Source organism: Halichoeres trimaculatus, unplaced genomic scaffold, assembly GCF_033239565.1.
Source record: "Halichoeres trimaculatus isolate MK-OKI-2021-1 unplaced genomic scaffold, fHalTri1.1 fHalTri1_scaffold_3, whole genome shotgun sequence".
In the NCBI taxonomy this organism is placed as follows: Eukaryota; Metazoa; Chordata; class Actinopteri; order Labriformes; family Labridae; genus Halichoeres; species Halichoeres trimaculatus.
The window spans coordinates 17,473,892-17,498,814 of NW_027437181.1; the positions used below are offsets into that span (position 1 = coordinate 17,473,892).

Sequence of the window (24,923 nt, forward strand, 5' to 3'; positions counted from 1 at the left end):
ATTGTAAAATGGAATAAGATGCTCAAACTTTATTGTTTTTGGTTTTTAGAAAGACAGTGGACCACAAACGCTGTCCTTTATCATCCACGGTGACTTGATTTAAATGATCCAAACTTACTTAGAGGTGAAAAGCTGTCGTGTTGTCTGTGTGATTTGGCACAAGTCTGCTGTAGAGCTGAAAGGGAGAGACAGTAATTTGCATAAAAAAATCTTATGTTAGATTTTACTTTTACCTTCCCACAAAACTACTTGATTTTTTGACAAATTAGATAAACACCAAGTCTAAGTGCAATAACTTATTGTACTTTAATCCCACACAAAACATAACGCAAGCATGAGTAAATCCATACACTCAATTTTGAAGACAGCTTAAAGCCACAAGAAAAAAAAGCATTTGAAACTTGTAAGAATTACATGTTGGGGAGAAAAAAAATGTTCAAACACAACTCTTTGAATACAATTCATCACAAAATCAAAAACCATACACTCAAAATAAAACACATCTAATTAGTAACCTTTCTAATTTTGCATGCCCAAAAATTTGCACGCACACAACAGCACACATACCTATCATCTATTTACTCCTGTACTGGTGGCCTTACTTCAGTAGTATTAGATAATGAGAAAATGGATGGTTTCATCACTCAGGGGTGAAGTTACACAGCACACAGGAGGAAGAGAAGAGGCTTGTTATGAAGGCTGATCTTGAACAGTCCTTGATGATTCTTTGAATTAAGATGTTTCTGCTAATCATTGAGCTTAAGTGGGGGTGTTGAGATGCATTGTGTAAACCTGAGCAACTGAATGCTAGCTTGTCTGTGAGCACTGTGTCTGCACAAAACTAAGCAGAAGACAGACGGGGCTGTCAGTCCTGACACACAATACTGCAGTCCACAGCCTCCAAATGGCTCAGTGTTAATTAAAAAGCCTTCCTGGGTTGGCCATGCGGCTGTGCCTCAGACCCTGACTGGACATAGTGGAAGTGAGCTGAGGGAGAGGCTCAGTGCAGTGTCTATGTGTGTGTGGAGAGGTGGGCTACGCAAAGGAGGAGGGGGTTGAATCTTTGAAAGCAGAGCCATGACAGCTGAGGGGGAAGCATGTGTGAGGCATGTTTGTTTTGCATTTACCCCCTGAGCGCAGCTGTGTGCACTGTCCTTTTCCCAGAACACCGGAACACAGCAGACGCCCTCACAGCTCGCCCTCAGTCCAACCCCTTAGCTACAGCACAGGGGGCCCCTAGTCCACATTAGCAGGAAAACCCATAAGTTTTTTAGATATGTACTCTCAGCTAGGATCATACACATGCCTTGGATTTGTACTGGAGAGTGAGACTGGATGTACTTTCAGGGATTCTGAAGTGACCCTATCTGTTGACAGGTTACAGCCTGCACACTGCTTCATGGCCCAGAAGGATAGTGAATGTGGTTCAGGTTAGAGAATTAGAAATGGATACGCTGCCTGAAGGTGCACTTCAAGTATCAGGTTTGCTTTTCAGAATCATGAAAGCTTTTATGATGCTTAAGGCCTAAATCGAGTCTTTCAAAACAAAGGATTAAGATGTATAACCTTATCATTAAATCCCATTTTCTATTTCTGGCCCCAAAGGAATCAGCTGCCACAACCAAAAAATAATTAGAAAATAAAAAATTAAATAAAGGATGATTTGAATATTTGAATAAAGATATGAATATGATTATCAATATTGTTTTTGCTAGAGGTGGGACTCATTGCTGGTTGTTACAGGCCAACTTAGTTAACACAAAACAGGCTTTATTTCTTGCTATTGACAAAATCAGCATGGAGTGGATAAAACTTTTATTCTATAGGATAAACCTTTTCTGTCACCTGCTCCCTGATACTGTTGAATTAAACCTAAACTCAGTTTCACGCTATTCTATTAAGTATTTAACACTATGATGGTGTCAACAGTATGAACATTTAACTGCTGGATCAGTGCAGAGGGCACACAGCTTGTTGTAGAGCAGCTTGCCGATTTTAGAAACCTTAGAAACCAAAATGCTGAAATATTGCCTTCTCCTGTGCCATTTTGGATTCTGTAGAGATGTTTGGAGTTAGCTCATAATAATAATAATAATAATAATAATAATAATAATAATAATAATAATAATACCTTATATTTACGTAACGACGCTCCAGTGACGCTCGTGATGATGACCTTTGAACCCCTTGCTTTACATGCAACTGGTAGGACAAAAGTCTCTGGTTAGTTGGTCAGTTCCGAAAAAACGAGTGGAGTGAAATATAACCGGCTAAGTACAATGGGTTTGTGCTAATTATGAGCCAAGTTTGTGTTTTTTGACCATAAAAACAAGGGGAATTCATCGGACCAGTGGCACACAGCAAAACCAAACAGCGTTGATGCTAACTGCTCACATTCTGAAACAGACCAACGAAGAAGAAAGTAAATGCTCTCAGGACAACTAGCATCACTGATGTAAGTTATTGTTTTGAGCTACATTTGTTACGTACTGTGCACCTGAATGCTGGCTAGCAGGAATGTTGTTTGTAATGAATTTGAATCATTTTTGAGCTAAAATATTTAGCGATTGATGATTCACTCCTACCCCTACTCCTACAGACACAGTGAAATGAAATGAAAATTAAGGCGAAGTTAAAATAAAATTGTAATTGGCTTTTGTAATTTTGATTATGCCTGCTTTGTGTATTTATGAATTCTTTTTCTTTTTAGTTAATTTCGGACATTTTCACCTTGTTTGGAAAGGGAGGACCAGCTGTACACGGGCACGCGCTTCAACGGCTCAGCCACCATCACCCCACGTGCACTTAATTTCTTGGTAAGTTATTCTGCTTTGTCTATTAGAAAACGATATTTTCCTCTGGTTTATAGCATCAAAAACCGTTTGCTTCAGCTCTAAATAATTCAGTCTATCATAATGCAATGCATCATAGTTAACCACTTCTGCTTAAACTTACGTCCACAACACTACATAATACCGCCTGACTGAAAACTACTGACACACGGTGAATCTGGGGCCTGGGTCAGCAGTCCCTTTCTTTGGCTTATAATGATTAGGCTGAAATGCCCCCTTGACTTTTTTTGCTTCCTCACCAATTATAATGTATTTTCATACAATCTATGATTGTCATACAGCGTAACTGAGATTTATGTTTGAAGTACTCTTTACCTGATATGATATGTTAACAGAACCACGCTGATTAAGGATGGAAAATTCTTGCACATCAGATGATGGCTTTCAGTAAGGCACAGGAGGATATGTCCATATCTGACTGAAATGTGATAAAGGTTGAAGAGGTTATTCTGCTTTCCTGTAGGTGATGGCATCTCAGGATTTTTTTCAACAACAAAAAAAGGAAGAAATTAAATAATGCTTGTGCCAATGCAGCTTAACATAGCCATGTCAAAATCCAGAAAAAGCTGCCGAACAATGACATCCTTTAGTGTTTCAGAGTATCAACACACACTGTGTAGTCTCCTACAGTTTCCACTGTTTCAAAGGTAGCTGCTGCAGGTTTTAGTGTTATTTCTGGCAGAATGACTGACTAGTAGGCACTTCTCTCTGAAACCCATGAGACTGGAAATGGTAAGGGGCACAGTCATGTCCACTTGGACTCTGTCCTCTCTGAAACAGAGCTAGCTCTGTTGTGAGGCTGGCGCTCCCAGGCTCTTCAGCCCTGAAAGCAGCAGGCCTGCTGTGCCCCTCTCGTACTCCTACACTCCACTTCCTTCTCCATCCCTACCTCTCTGGGGCCATTAGCAGGCTGAGTCAGTGTGACAGGTGGATTTCTTGCCAACCACACTTAAACAAACCACATTTCATCTGTTTGACTTCTAAATGTTAGAGGGTTAGACCACTTCAAACTTTTTCAGCAACTGATATGTTTTCTTTGAGTTTTGAGAGGCTTTATACAAATATACATGATACAAACAGGTTTCTGTGGTATCATTACAGTGTAACTTGAATTACACACAGATAACTGCTGCCCTGAATAATATGTACAAGGGGCACAAATATTTGAACAGTAGAATTTTTTAAGGCTGCTTGCTGCACTATTTGTCAAATTGAGACATTATTAAAATTACTGGAGGGAAAAAAACATACCACACAAAATTAAATAATAAAGTAAGAACAAAACAGCACCTGAACAGAAAACTCAATGACACTGGAAGCACTGTACAAACACAATATCTGTAACTGAACAAATAAGTGCATGGATACCTTTTTTGTAATTATTAGAAATTTGACTTTGCTTGACTACAGTGCCACACTGCAACTCATTTAATACAGTACAGCATCAACTTCTATCATGCTTTGCACAAAGCTTACTCTCTCTGCGGCCACTGTCCCTCACTAGAGGGGCTGAGAAAAATGATGGTGTCATTTTTCTTGATCAAATCAATATACTCTTCTCACCCATCCATGTATTTGCATAATTATTTTATTGCAACACGTATGAAGGTAGTCAATGTTGCATTAAGAGTTTTTTTTGTTATAACTTTAGAGCCCGCTCACTCACCCCACGATGGGTTTGAATAGACATCTTAGGGGTCAACACGTCCCCCATCCAGCAGGTACCAACACATCATGTGGCCCAAGATATAGCTGCACTGTGCTCTTTGGCCTTCATACGCAAAGCAGCAATACTGGAGGACTTGCGGTCTGGGTCCATGTTAAGATCATAAGCGTTGATGCTGGTTGCCATACCAGGGGATCCTCCAAACAAGCTGCCCATGTGAGCCTGTCCCATGTGACCCCCAGGGCTTGGCACACCAAGAAAATCCGACATCCCGCTGGCAGAGTGGGGATGAGGCGTCATACAGGGAGTTACAGTGTCACAGGGCACAACACAGCCTGGCACTGGAGAGGCTGCGCTGCTGCCACCAATCCAAGAAGGGTTCTGGATCTGAAATAATGATCAGAGACAATCGTTAGAGAGCAGAAGATGTGAGACTTTTGTGTAAATAGGTAATCAAACACATTTTTAGAGCTCACTGGTCATTTTGTCCTTCAGAAAGTTAGAAACTGATTTGTTTTTTGAGTACATCAACTTATCTGGAAACTGTCCTTTATGTTCATGCATAGTTTATGTAGTATTGGATTGTAATGCAGCTTTAATCAGTGAATGTTTTTGTGTTCAGTAAGCTCTCTACAGTCTTGCATTTATCAGTGATGTCTTCTGGAATTTCAGCTGAAAAGGCAGAATAAAATAAACATGGAGGAAGTTACATTTTAAAGCTTGTGGAAGAAACATCTGAGGTGTGTTGATGGACACCCCTGTGTGAAAATTGCTTATCTTGTTCATGTGTAAGTAGTGTTTTCCAATAATTAAATAACTTTATAGAAACAATCCAGCCTCTCCTTGGCTGTTTGGATTGTTTTAGTATGTCATACGGAGGCATCTGTGATAGTGAGTCTCCTTCTTATCCAGTTAAAAACTCATCACTGTACCTTAAACTAATACTGTGTGCTTGGTAATGTGCTGGCGGTTGGATAGAATAGAATAGAATAGAATAGAATAGAATAGAATAGAATAGAATAGAATAGAAATATTTTATCATCCCAAACTGGAAATTGTATTGCAGGTGGCAAAAAGTCCAGGAAGTAGCAGAGCCATGCTGAAAGCAAACTTCACCATCATTTTAATTTTTGAACAAACTATTTATAGAGGAGCCAAAGTGTGTCAAAAAAAACGTAAAAAGGGTCTATTTATTGGTTTTCTTGAATTATAAGTCCTTACTTTTATTGTAAATTGGTCTTAAAAATGTCAAACGATCAAAGTACCCGTTATGTACCTGTGCATAATTTTCCGGCCGTGTCAGAAGAGGCAGCTCATAAGCTGCGGAGAAATGTGTTCGGACCTGTTGCATCTGACCAAATCGCTCTCTTTTCCTCCACTTTGCTCGTCGATTCTGAAACCAAACCTGTAGAAAGAAAAGGCTTGAATGTCACAAAAGCAGCAAGAGCATTTCTTCTCAGAGAACAAGAGGCCTTGAATTTCCATTCCTTATACTGCTAACCAAGAGAAAAATCTAACATTCAATAGGGAGAGCAGTGCAGGAGTGTGCACCTAAATCCTGGAAGTTTCCCTCCAAATCAAAAAGAAATACTTTGCTCTACTTTCAAAGCTTTTCTCCAAGTTGATGTGAGGCAGTACTGCCAGTAGGCGTACAGCTAATTAACAAACCCATATCTGCAGTACATCAAGAACTTCTGTCCAAACTGAACTGCTAACAATGTACAGGTACAAACACAAATGAGATGCAGTGCACTTAAAACGCTGACCACATCCTTGACTTCATAAACAAGCATGTAAATGTTCTTGTGCCTCAAACTTCGTTTTTTTTTCTGTAGAGTCACTTCCTCATCATCTGAATCTGACTCTTGTGTTTATTGAAAGCGTTACTGTGTTTGAATTGCTATCAGTTTGTAAAAGTCATTTGAAAACACATTTACCTCTGATGGACTTCAGACCTGACATGCTTTTTGTCAAACTCGGTGTCCAATCATAACAGTGTTTACAACTCCTGGCTGATTGTTTCTCTCTGTCTGGACTGATTATCATCACTCAGCACAATCTCTTTCTTTGTGACATAATTTCTCATCTTATATTTGTTACTCTTTGCTCATACAACCTAAGGAGGCAATATGGGAATTTCAAAAGTGAGATAGGAATATATGTGGGGCTTGTTTGCATTTCCCTTTTTAATTTCCTGAGGCTGTAGCTCCTGGCTTAAGGATGCTGTCTCTCTCTAAATTAAAGACGCACACAGAGCAGAGGAAGTAATCCTTCTTTCAAGATATCTTCATACATCTTCCTCTTTGTCATTGTCTCACTCCAGGTCTACAACTCCATACAACATGGCTTTGTCCATCCAAAATAATGTTTTTTCATGATTATCAAACAAATAAAAGAAAAAAATCCAGGAACATCAGCAGCTCTGCTCCTCTCACTGTCTGCTCAGTGCTGAGTCTGTTGGCTATTACACAGGGAGAACATATTTTTGTGTTGCACACACGGCATTGTGACAGTAATTGGTAAAGACCATGACAGCTTAAGTAGCTGGTGGACTTTCAATGAGGCTTTATTTATGTTACAGCCCCAGAGAGGGAGAGCAGAGAAATGCCAAACCGGCCTCAGCAGGAGAGCTGTACGGGGCTGAAAACACTTTGAAGTGAGAGTCCGGCTCAGGGGATTGATAACCCGCTTCTGCTGTCACTCATGTCAGCCTCCATACCAGAGTCCAAAGAAATCCCAGACTGAGCCTGGCTTCAGTTTTCCAACACCTTCAACACACTTGTAATAAACTGGGAAACAATGATTTTGTTTGTTGCATGTTAGTTTAAGTTTCTCTGAAATGAGCCTAGTTGTGATGTTTTGTATTTTAATGTCTTGTTGTTTTTTAAAATGACACAGCTTAATTGATCAGCCATTTTTTCTGCTGTTCTTCTTCTCTTCAATTTTTTTTTATCTCTAAGCTTATAAGGACACCTGTGTTTGTCTGCTGGACTCCACATGTCAGAGAAATCTCAGCTCCCTGAGCTCTAACAGAAGGGTAAATCTGAGAAATGTGATGTTGTTGAAACCCCGACCCTTGACCTTTGACCCCCCCATGTATCTGTAGTGCATATGACTTGGATCTGAACTTACTCTCTCCCTTTGAAAGACTGAGTCTGAAAAAGCAAACAACTGCAGGCCTGAAGGTTTCTTGCCTGGAAGATCTTGTGTTTTCTTTTGAGTGAGCAGCGTCAGACAATGAGGTGTTGTGTCCCAATCCTTAGTTTCACTATTTCAGCATTTTGGGTTTTTTTTTTTTTTTTTTATAAGTTTTTGTTCAAAGAAATAAGATATTCAGCTTTTCAGCAGCAGTAAAAATGTTCTTCTCTTTTCACCTTTTATCACTCCAGACTCAGAATTCATGAGCTGCGAGTGTGTTTGCGTGTGAAAGGCCTGAACAGAGTACAGAGCCCCCCGTTCTCTGACTGACTCCGCATTTCGTGTCTTTTATCTTTTTAAGTTGAGTGTTTAAGAGGGCCGCTGGGAGAGCTGAGGCCTGTAAAGCTGCGTCCATCTGAAGCCAGCAGGTCTGTGATAGTGTGAGCAGTAGAGTGGTGCAGAGCTGCATACCCTCAGAGCCTCAGGGCTGAGTTATAACCCTGCGGCTGCACAGACTTCCTGTGTTTCACTGCACAGCTTTTCTGGTCACAGCTTCAACTCATCAGGTGAAATACTGTTTTTCATCTAGCTCTTATCTTGAAACAAATACCTCACCATCACTTGACAGACTTAAAGCATACATACATATCTTTGCATTTATTGAAAAAAACTTGAAAGGTCCTTAAAAATGCTCAGTGCTCATATGACTTCAAATATGATATCGCTAACTTGTTCAAAACTCCTGGGAAGAGTTTCACACCTCCTTTGGACGCCACAGCAGGGACACATTCTTGTCTGAACAGGATGTTAATGAAAGAAAAACACAGAAAAGCCAGGGGCTTTGGTAGTCCACGTTGCACACATGCATGCACACACGAGCTCACACACAAAAACACATGTAAAGAAATTGTTGGAGTTCTTTTTCTCTGTTCACTTGTGTTGGAATGTATTACAGCAGTCCTGAGCAGATTGTATGTAAATCAGGCCAAAAGGTCACCAGAGGGGTTTGGTATGCCTCAGGCTCCTCTAACACCATCAAAACTGTACTCACAAATTCAGGAAACCAAACAGCTCAGGTACAAAAAAAGCCCACTGACCCAACTCACTGACACACAACTGAGTCAAACATGTCCATTGCATGTGGATGAAAGTCTGCCCTCCTCCAGTCTACACATATGAGTCCCAGGCCGGCAAAAACCTCAGCCCTGTGGGCCCCCTGGCCTCTATGAGCTCTTACTCCCCCACTCGCTCTCCCTTCGACTCCCACATCTCTAGATAAATCGCTCATGTTGTTCTGAGTGACGTTATCTCTGCAGGGCTGCAGATGTTGAAGGATCCATGAGGTTGTGTTGTTATAACATTGTCTTCTGCTATGACAAACGCTCTTTTCCACTTCTTAATAGGACAGGCATGTCACTGCACGAATACTTTGAGTTTTAACTTTTTATTTGATCTCAGTATGTGCTATCTTTGATTCCTTGTGCATTTGATATCAGCTGATTTTTTTCCAGTTAGCTGCACAGGAGATTCTAGTTTATATAAGTATTCAACTTTGGCATTTCTTACCTGTACGCGGGCTTCTGTCAGGTCAGTCCTCAGTGCCAGCTGCTCCCGAGCGTACACGTCAGGATAATGTGTCTTCTGGAAAACCTTCTCCAGCTCCTCCAGTTGGTAGCTGGTGAAAGTTGTGCGGTTGCGTCTCTTCTTACCCTTGTTGCTTTCACCTCCATCCCCCTTGTCTAGAGGGCTCGATAGGTCTGTGCCAGGTGGTCGGTCAGGTGTCACCTTCACAACCTGATCCTTCACAGACAGGTAACTGGGGTCCATTACGGGTGGGTCAGAGTCCGGGGCCAAGTCAGAGTCTGTCAGACCTGAGCTTTCTTTACCTGTAGAAACAGGAAGCACATGAGTATTGGCAAGGAGTTTGTGCTTTTTTAAGTTAATCTGAACCACCAGTCACATAGTTTTTTTTTTATGTGGTTGTTGAAGGTACGGTAAACAGTAAGGGTCATAAGAATCAGCTCAGCCACTTTATTGAGAGAGTTGTCAAAGAACCTGAATTGAAGCTTGGCAGCCAACCCTGACAGATCAAGTCAGCTGTATCAAGCTGTAATAAGCAAATTTAAACAAACTCCAACTAAAGCATGATTCTTGGCATAAGTGGACACACTTCGTTGCTTTTTTTGTCATTAGAAAGCCCTTTGTTTGGAGCATCCTGTGTACAGGCCTAACTCCACTCTGCTTCCCTCACAGTCTCATACCAAGTTGTGTCCTAATACAGACATTAAAAAGCCTTTCTTTGCTGAAGATAGACTAAATTCAAACCAGACTCAAAATTGAGAGATACAGACAGAAACAAAGACGTGCCACGGACTGTAGACTCAAAGAGATGTCTTTATAAGCGGGAGTTTACTGAGGGAAAACAAGACTCAACAGACCAAGGGAAAAAGGAAGAAACGTCTTCATGCTAACTGGGAAGCAGGAGAGATTCCAGTTAGCTGCTGGTGCAGGGGTGTAAATTGTGAGGCCAAGTCCACAAACAGGAAACCAAGTGCTGACAATGTTCAGGAGTTAAAACTAGTCAACAAGAAGAACTGAATGCAAGTGCATCTTAAAAGTAAGTGTGAGACCATTTCACGTTATGCGTTTGTCTTATCTGATTACACCATTAGCTGTCGAGGATACTGCTGTGACTGATCTTTCTGAAGAAAATCACTAAAAATAACCAAAGTGTACACCTGAGAGAGAATGCTATCCTCTCTTCTCAAGCTTACTGTCCTCCCTTTGCTGTAACAATCGATGAGTACCTGATACAACCACATCCAGAAAACCCAACTACCCCTTTCAAAGTTGGAACCAGAACACTTACGATAGCCACTATAACAAAAACGACTACAAAAATTATCAAGTGTTACAACCTGATTTGGGTGAAATGCTCTAGGGCAAACATGAAATGCGTTCAGTTGCACAAATATTTCTTAAGATTTCATCTGCAGGCTATGAGTACTTTGATTAAAGTCATGTGTGCACTCTTCACAGGAGTAAGATGATAGAGCACTCCAACAAAGTAATCCATATCCAGCCATTTTTTCACTGCTTGTTTTCTGTGTCTCCTTCAGTATTATATTGAAAACAGAATTTTTCACATTTGTCAATAAAAGTTTTTGTAGATTTTAAACACATCTCACATGTCTACACAGAAAAACATGTGCTCTCAATTAATGCAATGTCAGTGCACTGGGGGATTCATGTGTACGGATGTTGAAAGAGGACGAGATATTCCCACTTTCAGAACACTTTCATCGAGCCTCTGTTCTACTTAAAACCAATATTCAGTCACTTTTTCAGCAGTAAATCAAATGCTGTTAGGCTCAGGATAATAATTTATGGGATCTGACGAGAACAAAAGAATTTCTTGCTCCTTTTGAAGAAAAGTTGGGAAATCAGTGAGTGTGTCTTGCTGACTGTGTGTGAATGTGTTTGTCTATTAGCATGTTTAATACATGGCCCAGACTGAGGTTGCTGCTCTTGTCTGTTGCTCATTCTGTGATGTGCTGGGAAGGACGCCATGGCAATCGTTTGAATCTGGCACAAAGTTCAGTTTCAGTGTTTTATTGCATACCACACACCCCTCAATCATTGTTTATCAGTCCTGACTGTGGCTGAAGCTGTTCATGTGGATGCAAAGTCACCTGGCAGCAACAGTGTCACAGTTAATATTCTGGTTAGTAATTTCCAGACAGATACATCTCATACTCTCTCTTTCACTCCCTGTCTTCCTCTCTCAAACACACACACACACACACACACACACACACACACACACACACACACACACACACACACATACACACACACTTGCTGTCTTAACTGTAAAACCTCAGGCAGCTCTCTGATCATAAATTTCCACAGCGTGTCTCTGTTAGAGTTTATGTCTGAGCTGCCAGCTCTGTTCGTCCTGCTGCTGCCCCTCACTGCACAGTCCAGTTTGTGAACACATCTTTGCATGAATACACTCTAAAAAGTGTGACTAGGATAAATTAGTATTCACATAATAAATTCTTGGAAACTTAATGTAAAAAAATGACTGTTTGCCGCAATTATTATGTTTTCTGCATTCTACTTATTTCAGTTTGAATAATATTCGCTGAAAATCACTGAGTAGAGTTTTGTAATTATATTTCATCAGTAAAGTCAACAACATAAAAAATGATAAATTCAACTTAAAGGGAACTCTTTGGTTTTGAATTGTTGTACATTTCCGCCCGTGCGTGTATGTTGTTCCAGCAGTTGAACATTGTTTTGCATTACTGAGAGTTACCCAATAAATTTACTGACAGATACTAGCATCTCACCTTGATCTGTACACACCTCCTACATACAGGCTAAACAAAGAATCTGTCTAAGCTTAAGAACTTTAATTTAACTTGAGAAAGTATGCACAAATTATTCCTATAAATTCAGAAAATATATGTGTTAACAAAGTTGCATTATTAGTGGTCACCTGCTATTATCTTGTGTATAGTAATTTACCTGCTGACTTTCAGTTAATGCTTGCAACAGATGGCAGAATATTTGTAGATTCAACATAGAATTGTTATGGCAACAAAATGACAATTAATAAAATTACGTAGATTTTAAGCCATGTAGTACCAATTATTAGTTGATGTAACTTATTTTATTTATTGAATCCAAATCATCCTTATGCAGATATTTAGAAAGAAAGCCTCAATTTCACCCATACAATTAGTAAATATGAATCCATATCATTAAGATATTAAATAAATAGAAATCAATTTCAGTTAGATAATAAATATGAATTAATTCCACCTAATTTATAAGTATATCTAAATCAATTTATTTAATCAAATCAATAGTTTTTGATCAAATTTGAAGTAATTTAAATCTATTCAATTATATTTAGTGTGGCTTTGTTTTTTAGTGGACAGTGGTCAAATTTTTCTGAGTGTACATATCCACAGTGTTGAGGGTGTAACATCTAAAAACATTTGGTCTCCAGCAGCTTGGCAAAGCCTGTCAATCTGCTCTCTCTGGCTCAGTCTAGTGGCAGCTCACAGCCCTGCATGCTCCTTCTCCTCAACACCGTCTGAGGTAAAGTTATTTTCATCCTTGCACCCAGCCATTTGTCAAGTCAGAACCAGGAGGTGTGTGTGCATCTGAGATCTGTGACAATTCTCAGTACTCCGTCAGCACAGAAGATCTCACACACAAACACACTCAGTGACCCTCAGCTCACAGCCATGTTAGGTAGTGTGCTGAACGGTGAGGTGAACGGATAGCTTCTCTAGATAGATGGAGTCACTATCTCTCAGGGGGACACATACACTGATTTCAAATGAGAAAGTTTAGCAGTTATATTACTGTGAAGTCTTTGACCCTAATGTCAACAGGATTATCGTCAGTGTGTGCAGTGACTGCGCTTTATAAATTGCTGAATTGGTATAATTTACCATATCTTCAGGCATAAAAGCTTTAACTTTATTTTCAAATGCTGATGATAAAAAAATGTGAACTATTATAAAATCCTAAGATAAACATTACAAAACGCAAAACTTGTTTCAAAGCTGCTGTGAAGAGGATCTATTTTAATCGGGCTGCCTTGCCACCTTCTGGCCCGGAGTCTCACACACACTGTCGTAAAAAATGCAACTTTTAACCAGGCGTGTGTTTGTTTTGGAACAAATTTTCTTTGTTCAAGACAACTTTTTACAACGCAACGAGTTAAGGTATTTATCAGTACAGTTACTTAGCACTCTTGTTTAAAATGTGACAACAAGCAAACACAAGTTCATACCGTACGTCTGTAGCTGGCCATATGTAGCACTACTAGCAGCCCAGTGCTACAACATATTCGTAGGCTAACATGACAACAAGCAAACTGTCAGTTCGTACAGTAGTTTTGTAGTCGTCCATACATATGTCCTGCCAGCCATCTACCAAGCAGAGCTAACATAACCTCACTCTTCATTTTATTGATAGACTCTTAAGTTCGAACAGACCACTGCACAATAACTGCTGCATGTGGTTTCACAGCTCAGCGCCTGTGTTAGCCTTTAGCTCAGGCTGTATCACTCTCCCGTTCAGCTTTCCTCTGCTGTTCTGTCCTCTTTCTGTCTGACAGTTAGGCTCCTGTGTCCACCATCACTACAAAATTAATCACAGAAATCATTTTCAGCAGAGAAGAACACAGATCTCTCTTCTCATTTCTAAACTTCGTCAGCTGGCGTGGTGATTAGGTTGATTAGGATTGGGCAGGGAGACTTTTTCAAGATCACTTTTGAACTCCTCACAGCCCCTTAATGTAGATGTAAAATCTCACCACTGAATGTTAGAGATGTCAGATAACCAATGACCTTGAATGTACTTCAGGGACACAGGCAATAATTGTCTACGTAACTCTCGTGGTTTATTCATCAATTATTTTGCTACAATAACACCCTCAGCTTTAGGGTTCGTAAAATCGAAGTTTTTGAGTTTTGAGATTTTTTTGTTTAACAATTCAAAATTTTGATTTATTTTGTTAAAAATAGATTTTTTGTTTTTCAAATTAAAGTCCTTCATTTTAGTTTTTTGTTTATAAGTTGGGTTGGAAAAAAAGTTGAGTTGTGAGATCCCTTGAATAAATCTTAATAACTGACACATGCATTTTTGGGGAAAATCATTCCGCTTCTTTACTTGGTCTGGTGTTAAACAAGCTAACTAAATATTGCAAAAATCGGGAGAAAGGCATATCGTCCCAGCCCAGCTTAACACGGTGTTCAATAATTATATCAAGGTACTCCTTTCACTTTATTATCATGGCGTGAAATACTTCTCTCGGCTACTCATTTTTCCATTTAAAAGGAAAATTGACGTTGCATACAGATCCATATTCAGATTTCTTGTACAGACGTAGAAGTGATCCCTGAACCTCCACCTTCTGGCTAATTCAACTAAAGCAATGTAAAACTGTGCATCGAAAAGTCCATAAGTAAAATTGATGCTTGTTTTAAAAAGAGTCATAACTGTCTTATCATTCAGTCTGCGTTGTCTAGTTCAGGATTGATGCATTTCACATCTTCCAGATTTGCTGAACTCTGGGTTTGGCCTCAGCAGTAGAATTGGTCTCGGGCTGAGCAGCTGTGTTTTGGTGGCAGCCTCACTGTGGGTCTAACTCCTGCAACATTGCCCCACTGTTCCCTGACAAACATATACATTAAGGTTTGATGGGTAGAATTGCATTCAGTCTTAGCATAAATACTTTCATCAGAGTTCCCTGGCCTGCGCCCACAGTCCCCACCAGGCAAGGGCTGTCAGGCTGTTTGAATCCATGAGGCCTCTCACTGATCAAAGGCCGTTGTTTAGATCACATGTCACTGATGTTTTTTTGGCAGGGGTGGGATATTGTGACAATCTCCTGCTTGTTATCCGCACTGTCTCTGCTGAAGCTGCCCAAGGTGAACAGCAGTGGGCTCTCCTGTGGGGCGCCACGGGTATGGAGGACATGGAAAAAATTGTTTTGCAGAAATAAGCCTCAAAAAAACACTCAGGCCAGAGTTCTCCCAATAAACAAATGGCATTTTAGCTTTAACCTGCACAATAATAATATACAAAGCATAAATGATGACTTTAGTGTTTGGTGTTGAAAATAAACTTTGGCATTAAAGAACATATCCTGAAACTGAAAAAAAGGAACATTGGCATTGAACAGTGTAAATGACTAAAAAAGTTGCAACGGCATCAAAACAGGCAATGGCATTAAAAATGTTTTGCTGAAGTTAAAAATATGGACATGAAATGTTTTATATTATTTCATTTTTATAAATGTGTGCATTTTGATGTTTTTGAATACAAATCATATTTCATTTATTCGATGTCACTGTTTTCATAACAACAGTTTATAATTTCAACAATGTTTTTTCTTTTTTAATCACACTTTTTCATTTCACTCTGTTGGCGTGGAGGTGGAAGGACTAGGAGAGTAGGGTTTGCACATTATTTGTATATGGTTGCAAATTGCGCAGTTGCACTCGCCTGGACCCCACAGACCTACAAGAACCCTGAGCGTGACATCTACAGTTCACCTGGAGCTCCAAAACCACAAGTTATTCTGCTCTTAATCATCAAGAAGTGGAATAGATTTAAGTACATTTTTAAATGATGTAATGGGTTTGCAGAGGTCTGCTGAAGCAAGCTAGCTAGTGTTAGCTCATTGGAGTTATCTAGCTGACCTCTGGCTAATCGTGGTCAAGAAAGAGTCTATCTCTGCGATTTATTTGATCTCTTTAGGAGTTTGAGGCCAATGTCATTGCTGACAAAGCCTTATAAACGGTGAAACTCAAATTATTTAGCAACATCAATCTGCGGCACAGTCACATGAGCAGCAGAAACCCGAAACTCCAAAACAAACTGTACAGGAGTAGGATTATTATATCATTTTAAAACTATCTTCAATCCATTCCACTTGTTAAACAACCGCAGAAAGAAAGGACTAACTTGTGGTTTTGAAGCTTCAGGTGATCTTGTGAATATCTAACACATTAGGGTCTTCTAAGTCCTATGGGATTCAGCCATAGAGTGTTAAATACAGTCTACCAGTCAACCCTTCCTCTGTAACCTTCCCCTCCACGCCAAAAGAATGACAGAAAGTAGCAAAAAATGTATAAGAATGAAATAATATAACAATTGATACCTGTGTTTGTACCTCCAGCAAAAACAAATGTTTCTTTTTTCTAGTTTTTAATGGTGTTTTCAATGCCAAATTTTATTTTCAATATCAAACATAAAACTCATTATTTTGGCTCCATACTGCTATAATGAAGCCTATCCTAAAATAATCACATCTGAGTCTCTCTGTTTTTATTTTTGTTTTGTTACAGGTGATTACGCCACGCTAAATGGTTTTTGTTGTTGCAACAGACTGTCCTGTTTTCATTGCAGCTGGGGATTCAGGAGAAAGCTTCTCTCCCAGTGTCTGTGCAGAGTGAGAGTGAAGCAGTCACTGAGGAAGTTTTGCAGAAATGGCACACAGAAAAAGTGCTTCACAACAAGCTGAGCAGTCATTGACACTTAAACTTGTTAATATTTCCACCACCTACTGCAGAAAAACACAGCAGTGTGTATAAAGGTCTACATTTTCACACACCACCAATAAAGTGTTTATAATTATTTTTACAGCGCAGTGTGTCACTGTTGGCATAGACTTCAAAATGAAAACAAGGAGTGATTTAAGGCTCTCCACCGCGCCTTGTTTTTAATTTATTGAGGCTCTTCCCATGTGGAAATAAGCGCCAAAGTGACGTTGGTGAAGGTCAGACGTTCAGAGCGGACAGCTATTAGTTCACAGTTGAGAACAAGAGGGCGACTTCAAAGTGTAATTTAACTGGCTGTAAAGCGACAGGGCACCTTCCCTGCTTCTTTATTGACTGGGAGTCCTGGGGTCAGCTCACGGTGTTAAGAGGAAACACTATAAATTACACTCCACACTGTGACTCAGGGAGATTAACAACATGTTACTCAAACTGAAACAGGAATATCGGAAACAGGGGGAAACATAAACAGCAGAGACAGATTGGACAAGGAAAGAGAAAGCACACTTTGTCAAACTAAATGCCGAATAAGTGAGAGAAGAAAACATGAGAGCAGAGTATTTATTTAAAAATGTTTGGGGGGGTTTGTTTTACTGTCTTAATATGTGGATTGGGATGAATAATTGAGCTTTGGACAGCGGAGAACTCTTAAGTGTTTTTTGGCTGCAAACACAGAAGCAGGCTGACACATGGATGGAAGCAAAGGCAGAATGATCTGATTCATGTAACTTTCAAGTTACTCATGATGGGAACCATATCAATAACTGTACACACGTATTAAAATGTCATAAATTACATTTTCACTAACATGCACATGCTCTACTCACACTCTTATCAGTTCTACCGCTAGATTTAATTTTTACAGCATTTTAATGATGCAAATATTTCACTTTCCTATACGTATCTGACAGCTGTAGTTACTACACTCTGATTTTGTAAATTTCATTAAAACACATATGGCTGATAAATTTCCCATTTATTGTTTCTTTTAGATCAAAACACCAACTATTAGCAAACATTGTATAATAATTTTATAAATTCTGTTTTCCAGCAGCACTTTTGGACTTCAGTTAAAGAGTATTTTATTTACATTTCTTCATGCTTCTTTGGTTAATCCTGCATTAATGTAGTAGTTGTTCTTGTCAGTGTGGGGCAGCTGGTTAAACACACAGTATTTGAGCCGATATTCAGGCTTCTTATTCATACATAAAACGGTTAAAACTCCTTTGAGAATGTTTTGGGTTTTGTCACTTTTGGACAAAGTCAATGATTTTATCTCTTCGATTATCTTGCACATCTTTTGGTCATGTACGCTACATCTTTGATGGTAATGTGTACCGAGAAATTTGTGATGAATCCTCTGAATGGATTTCCTTTCTATTCTTAAATCAGCAGTGTGCCAGTAAATGACCTGTCTGAGACTTTCCCTGTACCAGTGGCGAGCATGTACAATTACTATATAGAAATAAGATAATATAAAAAAATATACAATTATAATCATTTGTATTGCTTTTTTTTTTTTTTGCTTCCGTAGCTCATGTAGACACATAAGCACAAATATCAGTCTTACGTTGCAACCAGTTAAACAGCCCTCATTGGAGCTTCCGAGGGCTACGTATCTGTTCTATTCTCGGTTTGTTTTAGCTCCAGTTTTGGTCTCAACCATCCCTACTACTGACTGCTGACTTTGCCTTCTCACTTTATCTGCTTTGAAGTGCTGTTACACAGAATAACGACAGTGTGTTGACTGTAAGAGTGAAGCAAAACAGTAAAGTTGAGGAGAGCAGCACAGTCAGGAGATAGAGGCTCATTACAGCTTATTTTATTGTGTCAAATTGTTTTACATACTGTTCAACCCACTGTTGTACAGAAAAATAACTTTTTTAACTGTCTTACAGTATTAAGTAAAGCTTCTTTTTACTCTTTCATGCGTAATAGTTTCTCTGGCTGTTCTTGAATCCCAACCTTGTCTTTTAGAGCCTCAAATAACACAACTATGAATAGCTTCACACAGTACTTGTTTGCTGTGGTGTCAGGTGTATTCATCATAACAGTCCGAGACAATACACACACACTCACACACACACACACACACACACACACACACACACACACACACACACACACACACACACACACACACACACACACTGCCCATGCAGTGCACTATAAGGTCCTGCTGTGATTTGGAGACAGTCAATGTGTCCCACAGACAGAACCTTAGCAAACATCAGCACATTCATTTTTTTTGTGGTGTTTTTTTTTCTTCACATAAAGTGTATTTTGCCTGTGTGATAGGTAGCCATGCACTTTGAAACTCAACTCTGCTGACTGAGCAGAGCGAGGAACCATCTCAGCAGGCTGTGCAAAATTCACAGACTGTGAAAAGAAAGAATCCATAAAGTCTACGACTGATAAATCACCTCTCACACACACTGTCTCCCCCTGTGACTCTCTGCAGCTCGCCTTAAAATGTTCTTCTCTCTCTCTCTCTCTCTCTCTCTCTCTCTCTCTCTCTCTCTCTCTCTCTCTCTCTCAGACACACACACACACACACACACACACGTTGGAGTAAAACACAAAATAATTTCACTTTAAATCATACCTTGATCAAAATCCTAAAGCATTTTATATGGACAGGAAAACTTAGGAGGGTGCATGTTCACATGCATGCATATGAAATGATTTGTGCTTTGCTTGTGATCTGGCTTAACAACATGCACTTCATGCACGAACCCAGAGACCAAAACAGCAGTCTGAGAGCAGAAAATGCAGCTGATGTCCTAAAAAACATTAACAAGACTGACGATTTCACTAATCCTTACCAGTAAAATACACAGAAAATAACTCGACAAAATACACCTGTAGTTTCACCTGCAAGTTTTTGAGGTTGGCTGCAATGTAGATGACGAATCAAAACATATGACTGATTCTGTTTGCACTTTGCGGCGCAACTGAAACACCTTTCAAGTATCAGATATTATATATTAAACAAAGTGACGCAAAATTAAGAAAAAAACTGCCATTAAATAATTTTGCTGTTGAAAAAGACAAAACTTACCTTTCAATTATTTTATTGTGTTTATGCTTTTTAGTTTAATTCAGAAATGTATAAAATGTTGATCTGAATTCTCAGGTGAGTTTTTATCAAACTTTTCAAAAGCAATACAGATTTAACGTGACCAGTTTAGTTATTACTGACAGTTTCTTTAGCTAAAACCTGAAAGGACACTGTCTTTGAATTGTTTATTTTTGATAGAATACAACCGAAGGAGGGGCTCTGATTAACCTCTGATGTATTTCTGCTCAAATGTTTTCAGAATGTTCAAACAAAATATAAACAAAGATAAAATTGAAATTTTGATCAAGCTATAGTTTTGAGTTCATCGAGAAGGGAATGCTGATTTTTCTTCCATGTCCTCCATCTGTCCCACATGTCTGTGTCTTTGTTCACTTTACATGACGCAGTGACTAAAAGACCAAAGTGAGGTCCTGGACTGTAGGAGCCGTTTCGCCCTGCTGCTCTCACTCTACCATGCAAACTGAGCCTAATGTAAATTGCTCAGCCAAACTTGAAGCTAAAAGGTAAAATGATCTTGAGTCCTTGTCACCTCCACTCTTGTCAAATGTGCCTCGGTCGTCTGGTCTGTGTGGCTGGTTCCCATTACTCCCTGCTCCAGCCAATCAGTACAGACTACCAATACAAGGGAGACTGAAATGGCTGCACTGGTTTGAAGATGGTGAAGGAGCAAAACAGCAGGAGATGGAAATTCTGGTCACACACCTGAATTTGTTAGGGATAACTGTCTGAACACATCTCTGCAGCAGGAATATTTACACATGCAGAGCTGCAGAGTTAAATTCAAGTCTCACATTAAAGTGGCACTAACTGCATCCCTTAATGATTTTAAATTACAGCAGCACCAGGCAGTGCAAATTTGTAACTACCCTATAAAATAATTAGCTCTGAAGGACAAAAAGTGACAAGAGACAGAATTACAGCATATTTAGGCCCATAATTTAACAACCCAGCAGCAACAGATCCTGTCTTTGTCTCTGCGTCGTTAAATGTTTACTGTGTCAAACTGGATCCCAAATGTTGCACAGTGCTCTGCTTTAACATCAGACAGTTTAAATAGGGGGTTTCCAATGGATTTTCTCTGCTGTGTGCATGTAGGGAGGCTCAGCCTGTTCTCCAAACAGATGAGGGCAGGAAGGCGAGCTAAAGGTCAGCACCCCTCAGACACAGAGAGAAGACACGGACACATCAAACGAGGAAGAGGGAGATCTCTGGAGGATCACAAAGACAAGGAGGTGGCTGCTTTTAGACTATAAAGACATTAATGTAGTTGTCTGTGGGACGCTAATAGTTTGAATCAAGAAGTCCAAAATTTTGTTGACTTGGCAGCTTAACTGAGGTCACAACTAAAAAATATTAATTTTTCCCGTAAGCAATAATAGCTATTGGCAAAAGTGACTGCAGCTTCAGATTTTACAAATGACAAATAAAATGGTCAGGTGTGTTTAAGCTGTAATGATTTTCACATTAGGAGACTGTTGATGTCTCACATAGATTGATCCAACAAGGCAACCACTGCCATGTTTATCATAACTGCTTTAAGCACTTTTTGTCTTTACTTCTACAAAAGGATGCAAGATTTTGTTCTAAAAGGATGGCATCTGACCATTTCTTTCTCTTGTTTAACTTCACTCCTCTTGACAAACTGCTGAGTCCAAATTTCTTTCTCTGCGATGCTGTCAGTCTCAGGGAAAGCTGAAAGCTGTTCTTTGCTCCAGGAGCTGCCTGCTCACATTCACAGAGTAACATGATTGGCAATTTGTCGAGTAGAAACAGTTAAACTTTGCAGTGAGTCTCATCTATGAAAATGTTTTTTAGACAGACGTGCACTGACAGCAGTCATCACTTCACCTTACACTGGCTGCATCAAACCACAAAGAATAAACAGTCATTCTCTGATGGTTTAAGACCATCTGTGTCAAATGCAGGTGTGATGAAAGAGACCAGGCAGGAAGTCAAATACAGCAGGACTCTCCAATAAATACATCAGGAATCATTTATCATATTTCTGCTCAGCTTGTGAGTCCAGCCTATTTTACTTCTGCTTTCGATTTATGTTCAGTCAGTGATGTAGGAGAGGTAAAAGGAAAGTTTAACTTCAACCTGTGGTAAGAATCAGAAAGAAATCAGCCACCAGTCTTTACAAAATTTAATTCTCAGGATGCTTTTGTTTTTTTTGTTTTTTTTCATTTGCATCTTTAAAAATATGTGTAATGTAAGGTGTTAAAAAAAGAATGAAATAAATTCAAAAGCAGGATTTCTCCTGCTGAAGTTGGTTTGTCCCAGCTGGCAGTGACTGTGTGCAGGGGAATAAAGGCAAACAGAAGAGCTGACATCTGAGTCAGATTAATGCTGAGCTGCTCTTGTCTAAACGCTGAGATGTTTTTTCCTGCCTCTTCACTGTGAATCCGGTCACAATCTTCAAGGCTCTTTATTATCAATGTTAACCTGAGAGCCAGCACTAACAGGCCCGTTTTTTATTTTGAAAATCCAGAGAAACATGAACTGTGATATTTGCCATTTTCATCTCCACGTTCAAATCAAACACAAAAATCATAAAAATGTGTTAAATTATCAGTGTAGGAGAGAAGACTTGCTTAAAATGTTTCTTTTACTCACTCACTGCTAATAAAATACAAATAACTGCACGGCCTAATATAAAGTCTAGATTTATGTATGTTAGGGGTAATGGGTGATAAAAAAGTAACAGCCATTGTAAAAGATCAGTTTGTGTTTTAACAAAGATTCATGTTCAGGGGAATTTAAAGCCCATTTTTCTTTTTCAGCAGGCCGATTACCAAAAACTGTCAAAGCCTTTCCACCAAACATTTCAGAGTAACCTAAGGGACAAGCAGCGTGAGCACATCATGGTAAAAGGATGGATGGCTTCTTGTGTTTTGCTTAAAAGCCACGAGATTTAAATTATTTTTTCTCCTGTTTAATTCCTTTGCTTGCTTCTTTCTAAATACGTGATTACTCCTAATAGAAATTAATCAATTGCGTTTCCTCCTGATATTACGGTGAGGGCTTTACTGCCATATTTAAAACAAGTTAGTAAACTCGCTGCATTAAAGTTTGTACATTTTGTTTTGATCGAGCCGTTCCAGCAATACATTTCAGAGGTTTATTCACGCTTTAAGAGCAAGTCAAAGAAGACGGATAATGGAGTTGTAACTCTCAGGCTTTGGGATTGTATTTCATAAAAGGATAAATCTATTTTGACAGACCCATAATGGTAGAGAGGTTCCTCGTTTGAAGTGTCCGCTGAAAATTTTAAGATGTTCATCAGGAATGAATTTGCTTCCGTGCGTCTTGCTGAAAAACACAACTAGAGTATTTTTCTTTTTTTAGCTGCACTTAAATAAAAATACAATCATTTGAAACAGTTTCGTGTGTGTGACTGTGGGTTGTTATAAGAGTCAATGTTTCGGAGTTTGCGTAAATGTTGTCTTTAGGTTTTGGCCTGGAGTTGTGCACTTCACACAATTTTTGTTTTAATCTAAAAAAAATTCTGACATCTTCCATGTGTGTGAGTGTGCGTAAGTGTGTGTGTGTGTTTGCGCTTGTGTCTAACTCCAGTTTGTCCACAAAAAGCATCTTTGGCCTGTTTCGTCACGATTCTCGTTTAATTTAAGGGATCGGTGCTGTCACGTGTAAAGGCAAAAAAAAGTATCCTAACGAAACGAAAAAGTTTTAAGAGCCTCTTCAAAGTGGCCGCACGTCAAACGAGGGTCAAAGTTTTATTTCCCCTCATCATCCCCTCATTACAGCGCTGCCCTGCGCAATTAAAGCTAATTGGAGCCAATCAGGGTGCGCAATGAAACGAAAATATTATCAGTTTGGAGCTCATATTATGCGCCATCTGAAAACCTGCTAATTTAATTGTCTGACTCAGCTCCGATATTAAGGATTGTAATGCAGATTATCGCATTAAATGTGCCTTAATTTAATTTTAATGGCCAAAGGGACAATTTGATAGTCTGGAAGATTATGGCTCTTCTTAACCGCGTTACGCACATCACCGCTGCTGACCCTGGGAAGGGTGCTTTTTGCGCTCGGAGGACTTGTGGGAGGAAATAATTCACGATATACACGCTAAAAGACGGAATGGTTTTGTACTTTCGTGAGATTTTTAAGAGCTTAAATCTCTGGGGAATAAATCTCTGCATTCACGAAACCAAAGTGGCTATTTTGCGCATCTGTGGTGATGAAAAACACCCAAAGCACTTGACCTTTATCTGCGGATTTTGTGTAAACAAGCGGTGAAATCATGACTACGGCATGTAAAAACTTATCAGCACAGTCAAGAAATAATTTGACCACAAAACTGCAACTGGAAACTTCTTCATACTATTACATAACTGCTGATGTGTTAACCAGAAAATCTTTGATAAAGGATTACAATCAGGCCAAATCCTGGACTCGTCCTCTGTCGCTCTGAACCCCACTTTTCTGCTAAAAGTGTTTTCCTCCACTCACCATAGCACGGAATGAGCGCTCCGTTGTGTCCGCTCTCCTGCTGCAGTTTGCTCTCCTCGGGGGGTGTTTTGCAAGAAGACCTCTGCATGAAGAGGTGGTATTTGCTGAAAGTGCCTTGCCCAGCTGCCGCGGCATCCAATGACTGGCACTCCTGTTGCTGCTGCTGATGCTGGAAGGGGCTCCTGGACTTTTCTCCGTACGCCTGACCTTTGTTGGGCAGGAAGGCAGTTGGGCTGTATTTGGTGTCAGAGGCTGGGAATGTCCTAAAGTGGTCCGTGTGGTGGTGATGATCCCTACCTGGCGCTACAGAGGGGCTATAATATGAATCCATGGATGTCATATCGCTGTATGAAACGCAGGGCTCGGCGTTCATGCCTAAAAAAACGAGTCAAGTGGAGAAAAAGAGCTAACTTTTTTCCCCTCCTTTCTCTCTCTCCCTCTCTCGCTGTGTCTTGGTGAGGGAAGCGCAGACACCCCCTCCTCTCTTCTTCCTCTACCTCGTACACACGAACACACACATGCACGCAGACACCAGAGCGCAGCTGGGTTTGGTTATAAAACGATTCAGATCTTTTCCAGGAACCACTGTCGTTGACCAAACAGTCCAAACTCCCCCTCAG

At 39.7% G+C, this 24,923-nt stretch overlaps 1 protein-coding gene and 1 long non-coding RNA gene across 4 annotated transcripts in view; one reads left to right on the forward strand and one right to left on the reverse strand.

Annotated features, from left to right (window-relative positions):
* The first annotated feature begins 2,182 nt into the window (after positions 1 to 2,182).
* The window catches only part of LOC141787378 (uncharacterized), a 48,724-nt gene continuing 25,983 nt past the window's right edge, over positions 2,183 to 24,923 (forward strand). For all 3 annotated transcript variants that reach the window (XR_012598061.1, XR_012598060.1, XR_012598062.1), the window contains exons 1-2: positions 2,183 to 2,455; positions 2,711 to 2,816. This is a non-coding gene — a long non-coding RNA (uncharacterized LOC141787378). The remainder of the gene's footprint in view (positions 2,456 to 2,710; positions 2,817 to 24,923) is intronic.
* On the reverse strand, positions 2,449 to 24,676 carry alx4a (ALX homeobox 4a). The gene is made up of 4 exons (XM_074665669.1): positions 24,304 to 24,676; positions 9,223 to 9,542; positions 5,795 to 5,923; positions 2,449 to 4,905 (listed from the first exon to the last, which is right to left on the reverse strand). The coding sequence occupies exons 1-4, from the start codon at positions 24,674 to 24,676 to the stop codon at positions 4,585 to 4,587; spliced, it is 1,143 nt and encodes a 380-aa protein (XP_074521770.1). The 3' UTR covers positions 2,449 to 4,584.